At 42.8% G+C, this 15,183-nt stretch overlaps 1 protein-coding gene across 2 annotated transcripts in view; it reads left to right on the forward strand.

Moving 5' to 3' along the window:
• LOC118402174 (integrin beta-1-like) overlaps positions 1 to 15,183 on the forward strand; it is a 34,706-nt gene that overhangs the window by 18,349 nt on the left and 1,174 nt on the right. Inside the window, exons 2-15 of one of the 2 annotated variants that reach the window (XM_035800171.1) lie at positions 879 to 945; positions 1,402 to 1,487; positions 2,552 to 2,774; positions 3,247 to 3,417; positions 3,729 to 3,967; positions 7,083 to 7,238; positions 7,477 to 7,662; positions 7,855 to 7,995; positions 8,238 to 8,440; positions 8,666 to 8,904; positions 9,196 to 9,418; positions 10,991 to 11,226; positions 11,538 to 11,704; positions 12,852 to 12,935. In XM_035800171.1, coding sequence (XP_035656064.1) covers positions 879 to 945; positions 1,402 to 1,487; positions 2,552 to 2,774; positions 3,247 to 3,417; positions 3,729 to 3,967; positions 7,083 to 7,238; positions 7,477 to 7,662; positions 7,855 to 7,995; positions 8,238 to 8,440; positions 8,666 to 8,904; positions 9,196 to 9,418; positions 10,991 to 11,226; positions 11,538 to 11,704; positions 12,852 to 12,929 — 2,415 coding nt within the window. In that variant the 3' untranslated portion in view covers positions 12,930 to 12,935. The remainder of the gene's footprint in view (positions 1 to 878; positions 946 to 1,401; positions 1,488 to 2,551; positions 2,775 to 3,246; positions 3,418 to 3,728; positions 3,968 to 7,082; positions 7,239 to 7,476; positions 7,663 to 7,854; positions 7,996 to 8,237; positions 8,441 to 8,665; positions 8,905 to 9,195; positions 9,419 to 10,990; positions 11,227 to 11,537; positions 11,705 to 12,851; positions 12,936 to 15,183) is intronic. The other variant, XM_035800172.1, reaches the window with a different exon arrangement.

Raw genomic sequence — 15,183 nt, forward strand, 5'->3', positions numbered from 1 at the left:
AATGTTGGCCACCATGTTTCCATGGTCTTGAAACGAAAATGACATCAGAATTCAGCTGATTACTTTTTCTTCTTCTCCTAAATAGTCTTTTGATGGGTTTTCTGTTCAGTGACAATGGTGGTAGTGTTCTGAGTGCTGCATTAGTTTCCTATTCATGTTAAAAAATGATTAAGCTGCAGCAGCTCAAACAATGTCTTCAAGTGCTGACGAACACATTTAAAGCAAGGACTTTGACTCCTGTCCTCTGTGTATCTCTGGGGGTGTGTAGGTCCTTATCTGAAGGACTAGATATTCCCATCCCTGACTACCTTCGGCGTGCTTAAACAGCAGCCGTCTATCCCTACGTGAAATTAACTTGCTTTGTTCGTGTTGTGCTAAATGTTTTGCACACTTCAAAAAACACCCTCATGATAGAGGCCTAACAAAAAGTTAGATTTGGTCACATACAGGAAACCTATCTAGATGTTCTCACACTTAAAACCCTCCACCAAATGCTTTACCACAGCTTCATATAACCACTGACATGCATATTCTACACTGCGACTTATAAAGAGGTCCTTTTGTTCGGCTTGGAAGATGCCAGTATCGCAATTCTTGTTTAGTATCTTGGCAAGGAAACAAAACACGAAGCATATTTAACTTCTTTAGGAAAACTAACAGTATGTTGTCATCGAGAGACACATTTATTTTCCAAGCTGTAGCACACAATGTTTTACATACAGCAGGTTTTTAAGACCAGGGAGAATTTTTATACCTATATCGCGATATCTTTTCCATTACAGCCCTTTGTGGCTTCTTGCTTTTAGAATATGATATGTGCTTCACTCAATCCATGTCCAGTAGATTGAATTAATCCACTGTCTGTTTTCTCCTTTCAGATGGATCTGAAGCTACTTTCTATAGCAACATTATTAGGAATCCTATGTTTCTGCAGTGCACAGCAAGGTAAGGTCATTTGAGACACACACAAGACACACAATGTTCTACATCTTGCTGTTTTGTCTGCTCTTTTGACTTATCTTTGTTGCTCTTTGATGCATATTCTTCAGATCATGATTGTGTGGCAGTTAATTTTAGGATTGCATTATGGTTTGAGGAGACCGGCTGTCCTAATGGGAGGATGTTGTGTATTCAAAAAATTGTCTATAGCTGCTTGGCTTTCAATGGAATATATTGGATGAAGTGAAATAGCATGTTGAACCAGCTAGAGGGGCAGCTTTAAATTTCTGCATCCCAAATGAACCCTATATACAATGTAGTGCACTACTTTTTGACCATAGTAGACCACAGTAGTGCACTAGATGGGGAATCGGGTGCCGTTTATGACGCAAACTTTCTGAATGCTGCCTCTTGGCAAATAGTTGTGGCTGTTTCTTACAAAGTATTGCTTCTTCCTTTCAGAGGGCAGTGATTGCATCAAGGCGAATGCACAATCATGTGGGGAATGCATCCAGGTGGCAGAGAAATGTGGATGGTGTACAGACGCTGTAAGTGTGTCTTTTGATAGTTGTTTGAGTGCACACGCTCACAGGGGCAGAATGTTTCGACTTAGCGAACTAGAAGCAGTTACCGCAACAGTGTTTTGTATTTAGAGGTTAACAATGGCAGGGATATCATTACAATACCAGGTAGAGAGCTTGCTGTGAAATGGTAGGGGGGGGGGGTGCAGGCAACTCAGAGTATTGTAATGCAGAGCCGTCGTGAGTCACGTTGCAGAACATAACTCACCCTGACGCTTCCTGTCAGAGCTTGCCTGGGGTTGTGTTCCAAACGGCACCCTATTCCCTACATAGTGCACTACTTTTGACCCGAGCCTTATGGGGCCTTATTGGGTCAAGTGTAGTGCACTATATAGGGAATAGGGTGCCATGTGGGATGCATGCCTGTTCTTTATCAAAGGTCAACAATGCAGGCTGCTGAAGAACTTAGTGCAGTTGGCCTGTTTACCAATCTCAATGAGCAACACCAAATGTCAGGTACCTCGTTCAACACTGATGAAACAGAAGCAAAAACTGACATCTTCAGCAATAATACCCATTATAAAATTATGTTGATGGTTTGATTCAGAAAAATCCCCTTTTTAAGAATGAGGCCAGACATAGTACTATATTCATTCAGACTTGGCACATTGTCTTTGGCAAACCACTGCAGTACCTTGTGTAAAATCATGTGCATCCAATCTAAACTTTGCCTGTTCCCGACGGAGAATGGCCTATTTCTGTGTCCCAAATTCGCTGTATTCCCTACATAGTGCACTACTTTAGACCAGAGTCCTAAGGGCCATGGTCAAAAGTAGTGAACAATATAGGGTGCCATTAGGGACGCAGAGAAAGTGTTCAAATAGCTTGCACATGCAGGGTAACGTTAAATAGCTAGAGGACAGAAGTAATTAAAATCCAAACCTCCAGGGCACTTCTAGTCAAGGGCCAGTCTTGACAGGCATACCGTGTATTTTTGTATCTATGATAACTATTGTGAAAAGTCGATAAATAAAGTTTGGGTTGTTTGTCATTGCTAATGGCGACGTGTTTTGTTTTCTTTCTCTGTGCAGGATTTCCTGAAGCAGGGAGAGTCTAAGTCAGCTCGCTGTGATGAGCTGAAGTCCCTGATCACGAAGGGCTGCAGTAAGGCCAAGATAGAGAACCCCCGGGGCAGTATCTCCATCGACAAGGACAAGCCCGTCACCAACCGCAAGAAGGATGTGGCCGAGAAGCTGAAGCCTGACCAGATCACTCAGATCCAGCCCCAGAAACTCAGCCTCAACCTCCGATCTGGTAAAAACTTCAATCTGATCCTATATCAGGTCAGGAGTTATCTTGTAGGTCATAATGAAGGGTCCTTCTGTGGCACAGTTGGTAGAGCATGGCGCTTGTAACGCCAGGGTAGTGGGTTCGATTCCCGGGACCACCCATACGTAGAATGTATGCACACATGACTGTAAGTCGCTTTGGATAAAAGCGTCTGCTAAATGGCATATATTATTATTATATATTATTAATAAGATTAGATGGACATTGAGGAACTGATCCTAGATCAGCAATCCTACTCTAATAAGAGGTTTTGTGAATACCGGCCCTGCTTCCTGCTAGGATGTTAAATATTTCTTGAACTTTACATTAACATGCAGTCATTGATGGCTATATCTAAATTGTCAGTCAGAATCCTGTTGCTGTTTGTATCATCCGGAATGATGAAGTCATCATGTTCTCTGAATCTGTTCCATTCTATTCTATTTCCACCATGCAGGTGAGGCCCAGACGTTTAAGTTGAAGTTCAAGCGGGCAGAGGACTACCCGATCGACCTCTACTACTTGATGGACCTCTCTTTCTCCATGAAAGACGATTTGGAGAACGTCAAGAACCTGGGGACTGACCTGATGCGTGAGATGCAGGAGATCACGTCAGACTTCAAGATTGGTAAGACACATTCAACTTTAAAACATTCAAAGTAAAACAACTCTTCAACCGACTATAAAAGGTCTTCTTTATACAGATAGGTAGTTAGTTGTTGGCCATCTCTGCCTGTCTGTAGGCCAGCTACAGGGTTATAAGATGGGGGACACCACTCCTCAATGTTTCTCTCCTGCCTCCCCCTGCCACTAGCCTGTCTTTGGATGTTAGATCTTGGTTTCCCAACTCCTGTCCATCCTCCTTAGCTACAGCCAGATGCTACCCATTTCTGCCTCCTCTGCCAGCTCTTTCTAAACCTTGACTGTTTTCCTAACCAGGTTTCGGCTCATTTGTGGAGAAGACTGTGATGCCCTACATCAGCACCACCCCAGCCAGGCTGTTGAACCCCTGCACGAGCAATGAGAACTGCACCAGCCCTTTCAGCTATAAGAACGTGCTCAAGTTGACCGAGAATGGGCAGCAGTTCAACAGCCTGGTCAGCAAGCAGCAGATCTCTGGAAACCTGGACTCCCCTGAGGGAGGCTTCGATGCCATCATGCAGGTGGCGGTCTGTGGGGTGAGTGACCTGGCCTGGGCTAAGTGTGCTAGTCTCCGTTAAGGGCCTGCATTCATAAAGCACAGAGTAGTACGACTGATCTAGGATCAATCAGTAGTACTACTGATCAAGATAAATAAGATTACATGGACAGGGGGGACCTGATCCTAGATCAGCACTTCTAATATAAGACTCTTTATACCAGCCCAGAAGTACAGAAATGTTCCAATTCGGCTAGAATGGTGAATGATTGAAATAATACCAGCCAGTGGAAAGTAGGGCTGTACCCAAAAAACTAAAGTTGTCTGTTCATTCGACCAATCGGTTGGTTGAAAATTAGAAAATATATTTCTCCATATATACAGTGCCTTGCGAAAGTATTCGCCCCCCTTGAACTTTGCGACCCTTTGCCACATTTCAGGCTTCAAACATAAAGATATAAAACTGTATTTTTTTGTGAAGAATCAACAACAAGTGGGACACAATCATGAAGTGGAACGACATTGGATATTTCAAAAAATTTTAACAAATCAAAAACTGAAAAATTGGGCGTGCAAAATTATTCAGCCCCTTTACTTTCAGTGCAGCAAACTCTCTCCACAAGTTCAGTGAGGATCTCTGAATGATCCAATGTTGACCTAAATGACTAATGATGATAAATACTGATGCTTTAAGCGATCCTGTTTGATTAAATAATTAAGACACACAAATGACTAGCAGGAGTCCGACCGCAATTGATTTGATTGTGATGGGCCTGGCTCAGACTGTTAAAACAAAACTGCGAGTGACTGTGACTAGCACCCATTGTTTCTCTCTCCTCCCTGCTGTAGCGACCACCACAGAACACCAACAGTGTGTTCACACTGCCCGTGTTGCTGAAGCTGCAACATAATTGCAGCCATTTCTGACTGAAATGTTGTTACTGAAATCCCTCAATTTGTTAAAACATTCCCTATTCCCTCAACTCTTGCTCTCTTCACATGACACGTATGCATCACATGCATGTGACCAATAGGGCCTGACCTATAGCATATCATCAATAAATTGGTTATTACTAACTCTGAACACCGTAAGCTATGACAGCAAAATGGATGCAGAGGACGTGACAAATAAACTTGAAACTGGGGAATGTTTACTGGTTGCTCAGGAGGTAAAGGGGAAGTCAGATGTGTGGAACAAATTTGACTAGTTGTGGAAAATACTGGAGATCAAGAAAAACGTGAGGCGCAAGCGCTGCGTGCATTTTATGTGTGTCAAACGGGTGCTGTTAGATTACAATATACATTTTCTGACTGTAAACATTAAATAAATAAGTGTGCCAGTCTGTTTTTTTTATAGCCTTTATTACAGCAAAGACTAAAGTCGCATTCATTCGTGAATGCTATTCCCGAAATGGAACGGTTTAGGCCCATTTATTGTTTACTCTAATTATTCAAATCATGAATGACTCCTATGCTGGGATAACATGAACTAATACATTATTGATTGATACAGTAGCCTACGTAAGTATTGAAATATAGGCCTAAGTAAGACTAAACAGGATGTGCTCTTAGGCCTACAGCTCAATGGTGGTTATACAAGGATACTATACTAAGCCTACCAATGAAAACAACATTATTTATTATTATTATTATTGTAATAATAGAAATACAAATAATTTAGAACAGTGTAAATCACACTAAATAAATTAAATAATACACGAGAGGCTGGTCTAATAGAAAACAAGTGTAAAGCCTTTATTACAGCATAACAAATATTAAAAACAGCTGAATTTGTGTACTTTATCTGACATGTTGTGGTTGCCTGAGGCTTGGTGCGCACAGAATCAGTAGGCTATTAATCACACAGGCATCAGGATCAGTCTTATTTCTGTAGATATAATGATTTATAAAGCCAGGCACATTAAAGAGTTAGGCTATTGATTTATAGACCTACTTGGTTCCCTCTCCTCAATTTTCTGCGACAATTAAGGCAAGGGCTGTTTTCATCTCCTAACTCCGCTGCTGTCTTCCCCACATTGTTCTCCACACCAATATGCTGGTTAACGTTGCTATTATGCACATTGCAACATGGTCTAGGAAAAGGCGTCAATTTAACAGTGCACTGTGTTTCAGAACCGCGGACAGCAACCACTATCTAACGCGGGCGGGACAAAGCGCATTTGTTATAAAATAATATTATTTTTGCACCATTGTTTTTACATAATATAACCATATACAATTTCAGTAGCAAAAGTCTTACACCGATGGACTGTGCCATCCCCACGGCCACCACACTCCAAAAAGCAAGTTCTGCAGGCTCTAGTTTTGTCTAATCCTGATTATTGTCCAGCCCTGTGGTCCAGTGCTGCAAGGAAAGACCTAGTTAAGCTGCATCTGGCCCAGAACAGAGCTGCACGTTTTGCTCTTATTTGTAATCAGAGGGCTTATAAATACTATGCATGCCAGTCTCTCTTGGCTAAGAGTTGAGGAGACTAACGTTTCTTATAAAAATAAGAAGTGATGCAATGTGTTGAAAGTCCCAAATTGATTGCATAGTCAACTTACACACTTATCCCACCAGACAAGCCACCAGGGGTCTTTTCATAGTCTCCAAGTCCAGAACAAATTCAAGAAGACGTACAGTATTATATAGAGCCCTTATTGCATGGAACTTCTATCTCATATTGCTAAAATAAACAGAAAACCTGGTTTCAAAAAACAGCACAACGCCTCTCCCTTATTTGACCTAGATAGTTTGTGTATGCATTGATATGTAGGCTACGTGTGCCTTTTTAAAAATGTATGTAGTTCTGTCCTTGAGCTGTTCTTGTCTAATGATGTTCTGTATTATGTTTCATGTTTTGTGTGGACTCCAGGAAGAGTAGCTGCTGCTTTTGCAACAGCTATTGGGGATCGTAATAAAATACCAATGGATCAGTCCATCAGACAGGTGTCTTATACACCATGATTTGTTTATAAAAATGTTGCTACTGCCTGACTTAAAGTACAGCTTATCAACCAAACAATCGACTAGTCGACTAAATTGGTTTAGCCCTAGTGCAAAGCATTGCAACAAGGAATTTGTATATATTTTGGACAATTTATTTTTCGAGAGCTCTAATTGGTTGTATTTGTTTCTGTCCATCCCCCTGCAGGATGCCATTGGCTGGAGGAACGTCACTCGTCTGCTGGTGTTCTCCACTGACGCTGGGTTCCACTTTGCTGGAGACGGCAAACTGGGCGGCATCGTTCTGCCCAACGATGGAAAGTGTCATCTGGAAAACAACATGTACACCATGAGCCATTACTACGTATGTGTTTCTCTGTATACTATATACTCTATACCTTCCAGACATTTTGTATTGCATTTGTTGCATTATAGTGTGCTTATTTTGTGTGCTCACCTCACAAAATGAATTTCCATGTGAACGGACAATAAGGTTATCATATATGGTATAATATGCTGTATGACTGGCTGATGTCTCTGTGGTATAGATCGTTGGATGTTTGTTTTGACATTTTCATCTTGCATTTCTTTTCAATTAATAGGACTATCCCTCCATTGCCCATTTGGTCCAGAAACTGAGCGACAACAATATTCAGACAATTTTTGCAGTTACTGAGGAATTCCAGCCGGTTTACAAGGAACTGAAGAATCTCATCCCCAAGTCAGCAGTAGGAACCCTGTCCTCCAACTCCAGCAACGTCATCAAGCTCATTATCGATTCTTACAATGTGAGTTCAACCCCCTCGCTTTGACACCAGCTTTGAATGGGAAAGGCTGTTTTGATGTGAAGCTAGTAATTACTGTGCAGAAAATCAATACCTGGGATCTGTCCCAAATGCACCCTATTCCCAAATAGTGTACTACTTTTTACCAGGTGTTTTCTATTGACACATTTGGTTAACATTCTTTGTGTTTGGTAGTCTCTTTCATCTGAAGTCATTCTGGAGAACAACAAGGTGCCAGAAGGTGTGTCCATAAAATACAAGTCCATCTGCAAGAATGGTGTGGTTGGTACGGGAGAGAACGGAAGAAAATGCTCTAACATCTCCATTGGAGATGAGGTAAGTGAGAGCGGGCGCTTCCTGTCATTGGTGGTCTAGTCTCTATTGAAATAGGGGTGGAGAATTTACATTTGTCAATGTAATACATCTAGAAAAATTTGTTAACCATCCAAGACATTTTTAGGTGGTTACTATTGGAAAAACAAGAGGGAATATATTTGACTCAATGTTTCAGCTCAGAGGTCTTTCTCAAGACCAGTCTCCAGGAGCTTACTAATGCCTTCTATTATCCTATCTCCTAGGTGTCCTTTGACATTACCATCGAGTCCCAGAAGTGTCCATCTCAAGGCAAGTCAGAGACCATTAGGATCAAGCCGCTGGGTTTCAATGAGGATGTGGAGATCGTCCTCAACTTCATCTGCGAATGTGAATGTTCCAAAGGCGGAGAACCTCTCAGCAAGATCTGCCACAATGGCAACGGGACCTTTGAGTGTGGAGCCTGCAGGTAGCCACAACATAAAACACTGGTTTGGGTTCTGATTTTCAGGTGTGGATTACCATAATGTTCTTCTGAAACTATACGGGTCATATTCACTAGGATCCAAACGGTAGAAAAATGACCAAAAGGGACTACATTAACTTATCCAATAAGAAATGCTTGTTTCTGTTTTCCGCAGTGACATTTTTTGCTTCCATGTGCACTAATGAATACGATCTTGCTTTGGCTCAGGTGCAACGAAGGACGTATCGGCAGACTGTGTGAGTGCAGCACAGACGAGGTGAGGACAGACGACCTGGACGGTAACTGTCGGAAGGACAACGGTACAGACATCTGCAGCAACAACGGAGACTGTGTGTGTGGAACTTGTGAGTGTAAGAAGAGGGAGAACCCCGAGGAACGGTACAGCGGGAAATTCTGCGACTGTGACAACTTCAACTGTGACCGCTCCAACAACAAACTCTGTGGAGGTAGGACCTGTGGCTGGCCCTCTTTGTTTGAATGTATGCAAGTTTTCGTAGACCTATTGTATTCATTCAACACTGCTGCATACTGTAACATCTAGAGAATCAAATACTGAAAGAACGTGTTTTTAAAATGTACAGCATATCATGAATCGTCCATTTTCTCCACCTCTTTCCTCAGCCATGGCCTAACTTACTGAAAGAAAATGTTTGATTGGATGATTCTTCAAAATGGATGGCTGTGTTGTGTAGGCCTAGCATAGATTCAATCTCTTATTTTTTCCTCCCTTCTACTAGGACATGGGCGTTGTGAGTGCAGGGTGTGTATCTGCGATGCCAACTACACAGGCAGCGCCTGCGACTGTTCCCTGGACACCTCCACCTGCCTGGCAGCCAACAAGCAGATATGTAATGGCCGGGGCACCTGCGAGTGTGGCGTCTGCAAATGCACCAACCCCAAGTTCCAGGGCCCCACCTGTGAGATCTGCCCCACCTGCCCCGGAGTCTGCGCTGAGCACAAGTGAGTCCCTGTTCAGGGTGTTAACCATAGACAACATCGTCTCTTTATCTCTGTTATTACCCACCCACAATGCTGACAGGGAGTTGTGGATTTGTACATTGCCTTTGGAAGGATTCAGACCCATTGACCTTTTTCCACATTTTGTAACATTACAGCCTTATTCTAAAATTGATTAAATAAAAATAATTCCTCAATCTACACACAATACCCCATAATGACAAAGCAAAAACTGGTTTTTAGCTTATTTACATAAGTATTCAATCCCTTTGCTAGGAGACTTGAAAATGTGTTTCTACAACATCATTGGAGTCTGCCTGTGGTAAATTAAATTGATTGGACATGGTTTGGAAAGGCGAACACCTGTCAATATAAGGTCCCACCGTTGACAGTGCATGTCAGAGCAAAAACCAAGCCTTGAAGTCGAAGGAATTGTCCGTAGATCTGGGGAAGGGTACCAAAACATTTCTGCAGCATTGAAGGTCCCCAAGAACACAGTGGCCTCCATCATTCTTAAATGAAAGACATTTGGAACCACCAAGGCTCTCGGGGAGAGAAGGGCCTTGGTCAGGGAGGTGACCAAGAACCCGAGTTCCTCTGTGGAGATGGGAGACCGTTCCAGAAGGACAACCATCTCTGCAGCACTCCATCAATCAGGCCTTTATGGTAGAGTGGCCAGACGGAAGTCACTCCTCAGTAAAAGGCACATGACAGTCCGCTTCGAGTTTGCCAAAAGGCACCTAGACTGACCATTAGAAAGAAGGTTCTCTGGTCTAATTAAACCAAGATTGGACTCTTTGGCCTGAATCCCAAGCGTCACGTCTGGAGGAAAGCAGCATCATGCTGTGGGGATGTTTTTCAGCAGCAGGGACTGGGAGACTAGTCAGGATGGAGGCAAAGATGTACAGAGGTCCTAAATGAAAACCTGTTCCAGAGCGCTCAAGACTTCAGACTGGGGCGAAGGTTCACCTTCAAACAGGTCAACGACCCTAAGCACACAGCCAAGACCACGCAGGAGTGGCTTTGGGACAAGTCTCTAAATGTCCTTGAGTGGCCCAGCCAGAACCCGGATTTGAACCCGATCGAACAGAGAGACCTGACAATATCGGTGCAGCGATGCTCTCCTTCCAACCTAACAGAGCTTGAGAGGATCTGCAGAGCAGAATGGAATAAAGTCCTCAATTACAGGTGTGCCAAGCTTGTAGTGTCATACCCAAGAAGACTAAGCTATAATCGCTGCCAAAGGTGATTTAGCAAAGTACTGAGTAAAGGGTCTGAATACTTATGTAATATGATACCTTTTTTTTTTTTAAATGAATCAGCAGAAATTTCTTTAAAAAATGTGCTTTATCGTGTGTGTGTGGATTGAGGGCCATACATTTTAGAGTAAGGCTGTAACCTAACAGAATGTGGAAAAAGTCAAGGAGTCTGAATACTTTCCGAAGGCACTGTATAACCTGGGGGAAAAAATTGTATTAATTTTTTTTTAAAAACAGACAATGATAAATCAGTTTTTATTCATCTTAATACCTGTATGGCTATAGCCTGACCATGTTATTGTCCTCTCTCTAAAAGGGAGTGTGTTCAGTGCCGGGCCTTTGAAACTGGAGAGAAGAAGGACACATGTCAGAGGGACTGCAGCTATTTCAACCTGATCAGAGTGAAGGATCGGGACAAGCTGCCTCAGCCAGCCGACCAATCCTACCCCCTATCCCACTGTAAGGAGAGGGACGCCAACGACTGCTGGTTCTACTACACCTACGCCGTCAGGAACGACACAATGAGGGAGGTCTACGTGGTCGAGACTCTGGGTGAGTGGATGGCTGGTGCTGCACCATTGAGAAGCCTGCCCTAATGACTTCATGTCTGTATGGCATTTTACAGCCCGCATCCCTAATGACACCTTTAATCCCTATAATCTCTGGTCAAAAGGAGTGTACTACAAAATGACATGGTGCACTACAAAGGGAATAGGGTGCCATTTGGGACAGAGCCAAAGTGCAGGCCTATAATTATACATTTTATTTGGCGGACGCCTTTCAAAACACAAGTACATAGTCCATTGTATATGATTAACTGTAAATGCATAATGTTGCCATGTGTGTTCCCTGCTGTGCTCCAGAGTGCCCAGCGGGCCCTGACATCATCCCCATCGTGGCTGGCGTGGTGGCGGGCATTGTGCTCATTGGCCTGGCCCTACTGCTCATCTGGAAGCTGCTCATGATCATCCACGACCGCAGAGAGTTCGCCAAGTTCGAGAAGGAGAAGATGAACGCCAAATGGGACACGGTAAGGCATCCTGTTGGATCACACCAGCACAGCTGGCTTTCAAATAAGAATATCAACTTTTATATTAGCAGTGATTTGCTTTCTTTTCACTGTTCAGATATCTGGGGTTGCATTCACAAAGTGTCTCAGAGTAGGTGTGCTGATCTAGGATCCGTTTTGCCTTTAGATCACAATGAATAAGATTGAATGGATAGGGGGGCCTGACTCTAGATCAGCACTCCTATTCAGAGACACTAGATGCATACGGCCCCTGGTCTACTCTTGAAATGTGAGATGAATTTCTGTCCTAAATTAACTAACACACACACACTTATATATTATATATATATATATAGCTTACTGCTTGTGATTTCAGAGCTCATTCATCCAGCATTCCTTTTACGCTTATCTCAAGAGATGCACTTAATTGCCTTGGTTATCTGTGCGAAAACCAACCGTTATATTTGTGCCTTGGCTATCTCTTTAGCTACATCTCCTGTTTTGTGCCAACAATGGCAGAGCCAGGTTTCTGTGCTGTCACGCTGTTGAGGGAGTGGCCTTTCCTCCATGGGCATTTTGCTGGCTAGGAGTGCTGCCACTATCTGTCCACTCATCAGTACTTCATGCCCATAATAGGCAATGAAGCTGAGGGAGCGGGTGTGCTTGGTCACCAACAGAATAAAGCTCAATCCAGCTGCTCAGTGTGCTCTGACAGTCATAGCAACAGTATTCCATGTTTATAGTAGAATGACAGAGCACTTGTGTGCTGAGAAAGTGCACAGCTGAGAGAGAATATAGCCTCTGGTCAAGTCCCAAATGGCTCCATATTACCTAAATAGTGCACTACCCTTTGACGAGAACCCCCGTGGGCCCTGGTCAAAAATAGTGGTACTGGTCAAAAGTAGTGGTAGTGCACTATAAATGGAATAGGGTGCTATTTGGGACGCAACCTCATTCTCAAAGAGCATGGCTATTGCTAAACCATTGGGGTTGGATATGTTTGTATTCTGAATGATGGATAGACCCCTAGTTGGTAAACCTTTTCTGCTTTCTTTGTCCCTCAACCATTACTCCCTCCATTCTGTCATCTTTTACTGCTTACTTTCTTTTCATGCTCTTTCTTGTTCTTCTTTTCTCTGACCCCTGTCTGTCTCATTGTTGACCACAGCAAGAGAATCCTATATACAAGAGCCCTATAAATAAGTTCCAGAATCCAAGCTATGGGCGTAAAGGCGTGGTCCTATAAGTTTACGTTTGTATTGCCTATCTCTCTTTTCCCTTTTCCTGCATGTACTTTACTTTCCCCTTGTGGTGTTTTGTGATTCAGTTTTGCATCTTTTCTTCGCCCTTTTTCACTGATATTTTCATTCTTAAGAAAAAAACAGATATTCAACTTCTTAAAAGCATAAGCTGTAATATAACCGTTTTCTCATTTCAGTAGCGAGTTTAAAGTTTCTAGTACTGTCTGAGGCAACCTGAAGAACACATTTGTCTAAAAATGAATCACTTAATAAAACGGAATATATATTTTTTTAAACTACGGTGGTCTATAGCTCACCAACATCTATTCAATTCGCTCTGCCTTATTTTAAATGGGTTATGGTTTAACTGCATGTTGTTGGGTGTGCCATTAACATGCTAGATTATAGGACAGGTGACTGCTTTGTTCGCAAGTCCCTATTGAAATGTTGAAAATCGTATTGTCCAAATGGAGACGTGCTGCTCTGGAATTCATTTTAACCATACAATGTGATATGTGAAGTCGTTCTAACCAAATGATTCTCTTTTTGGACTACATTCCAAATAGCACCTATGGGCCCTGGTCAAAAATAGTTATGTATGTACAGTGGGGAGAACAAGTATTTCATACACTGCCGATTTTGCAGGTTCTCCTACTTATAAAGCATGTAGAGATCTGTAATTTTTATCATAGGTACACTTAAACTGTGAGAGATGGAATCTAACACAAAAATCAAGAAAAGCACATTGTATGATTTTTTTTTTTTGTTGTAATTAATTTGCATGACATAAGTATTTGATACATCAGAAAAGCAGAACTTAATATTTGGTACAGAAACCTCTGTTTGCAATTACCATGATCATATGTTTCCTGTAGTTCTTGGCCAGGTTTGCACACACTGCAGCAGGGATTTTGGCCCACTCCCCCATACAGGTTTCGGGGCTGTCGCTGGGCAATACAGACTTTCAGCTCCCTTCAAATATTTTCTATTGGGATCAGGTCTGGAGACTGGCTAGGCCACTCCAGGACCTTGAGATGCTTCTTACGGAGCCACTCCTTAGTTGCCCTGGCTGTGTGTTTCGGGTCGTTGTCATGCTGGAAGACCCAGCCACGACCCATCTTCAATGCTCTTACTAAGGGAGGGAGGCTGTTGGCCAAGATCTCGCGATACATGGCCCCATCCATCCCCCCCTCAATACGGTGCAGTCGTCCTGTCCGCTTTGCAGAAAAGCATCCCCAAAGAATGATGTTTCCACCTCCATGCTTCACGTTTGGGATGGTGTTCTTGGGGTTGTACTCATCCTTCTTCCTCCAAACACAGCGAGTGAAGTTTAGACCAAAAAGCTCTATTTTTGTCTCATCAGACCACATGACCTTATCCTATTGCTTCTCTGGATCATCCAGATGGTCATTGGAAAACTTCAGACGGGCCTGGACATGCGCTGGCTTGAGCAGGGGGGCCTTGCATGCGCTGCAGGATTTTAATCCATGCGTAGTGTGTTACTAATGGTTTCCTTTGAGACTGTGGTCCCAGCTCTCTTCAGGGCATTGACCAGGTCCTGCCGTGTAGTTCTGGGCTTATCCCTCACCTTCCTCATGATCGCTGATGCCCCACGAGGTGAGATCTTGCATGGAGCCCCAGACCAAGGGTGATTGACAGTCATCTTGAACTTCTTCCATTTTCTAATAATTGCGCCAACAGTTGTTGCCTTCTCACCAAGCTTCTTGCCTATTATCCTGTAGCCCATCCCAGCCTTGTGCAGGTCTACAATTTGAACCCTGATGTCCTTACACAGCTCTCTGGTCTTGGCCATTGTGGAGAGGTTGGAGTCTGTTTGATTGTGTGAACAGGTGTCTTTCAAACAAGTTCAAACAGGTGCAGTTAATACAGGTAATGAGTGGAGAACAGGAGGGCTACTCAAAGAAAAACGAACAGGTCTGTGAGAGCTGGAATTCTTACTGGTTGGTAGGTGATCAAATACTTATGTCATGCAATAAAATGCAAATTAATTACTTACAAATCATACAATGTGATTTTCTGGATTTTGTTTTCGATTCCGTCTCTCAGAGTTGAAGTGTACCTATGATAAAAATGACAGACCTCTCTCTACATGCTTTAAGTAGGAAACACTGCCGATTTTGCAGGTTATCAAATACTTGTTCTCCCCACTGTATGTATGTATGTGTGTATGTATGTGTGTATGTGTGTAGTTAAATAAAAGGTTAACAAAAAAATAGGAAATAGGCTGCCATTTGGGAC

The sequence above is a fragment of the Oncorhynchus keta genome, chromosome 23 (genome assembly GCF_023373465.1).
Source record: "Oncorhynchus keta strain PuntledgeMale-10-30-2019 chromosome 23, Oket_V2, whole genome shotgun sequence".
Classification (NCBI taxonomy): Eukaryota; Metazoa; Chordata; class Actinopteri; order Salmoniformes; family Salmonidae; genus Oncorhynchus; species Oncorhynchus keta.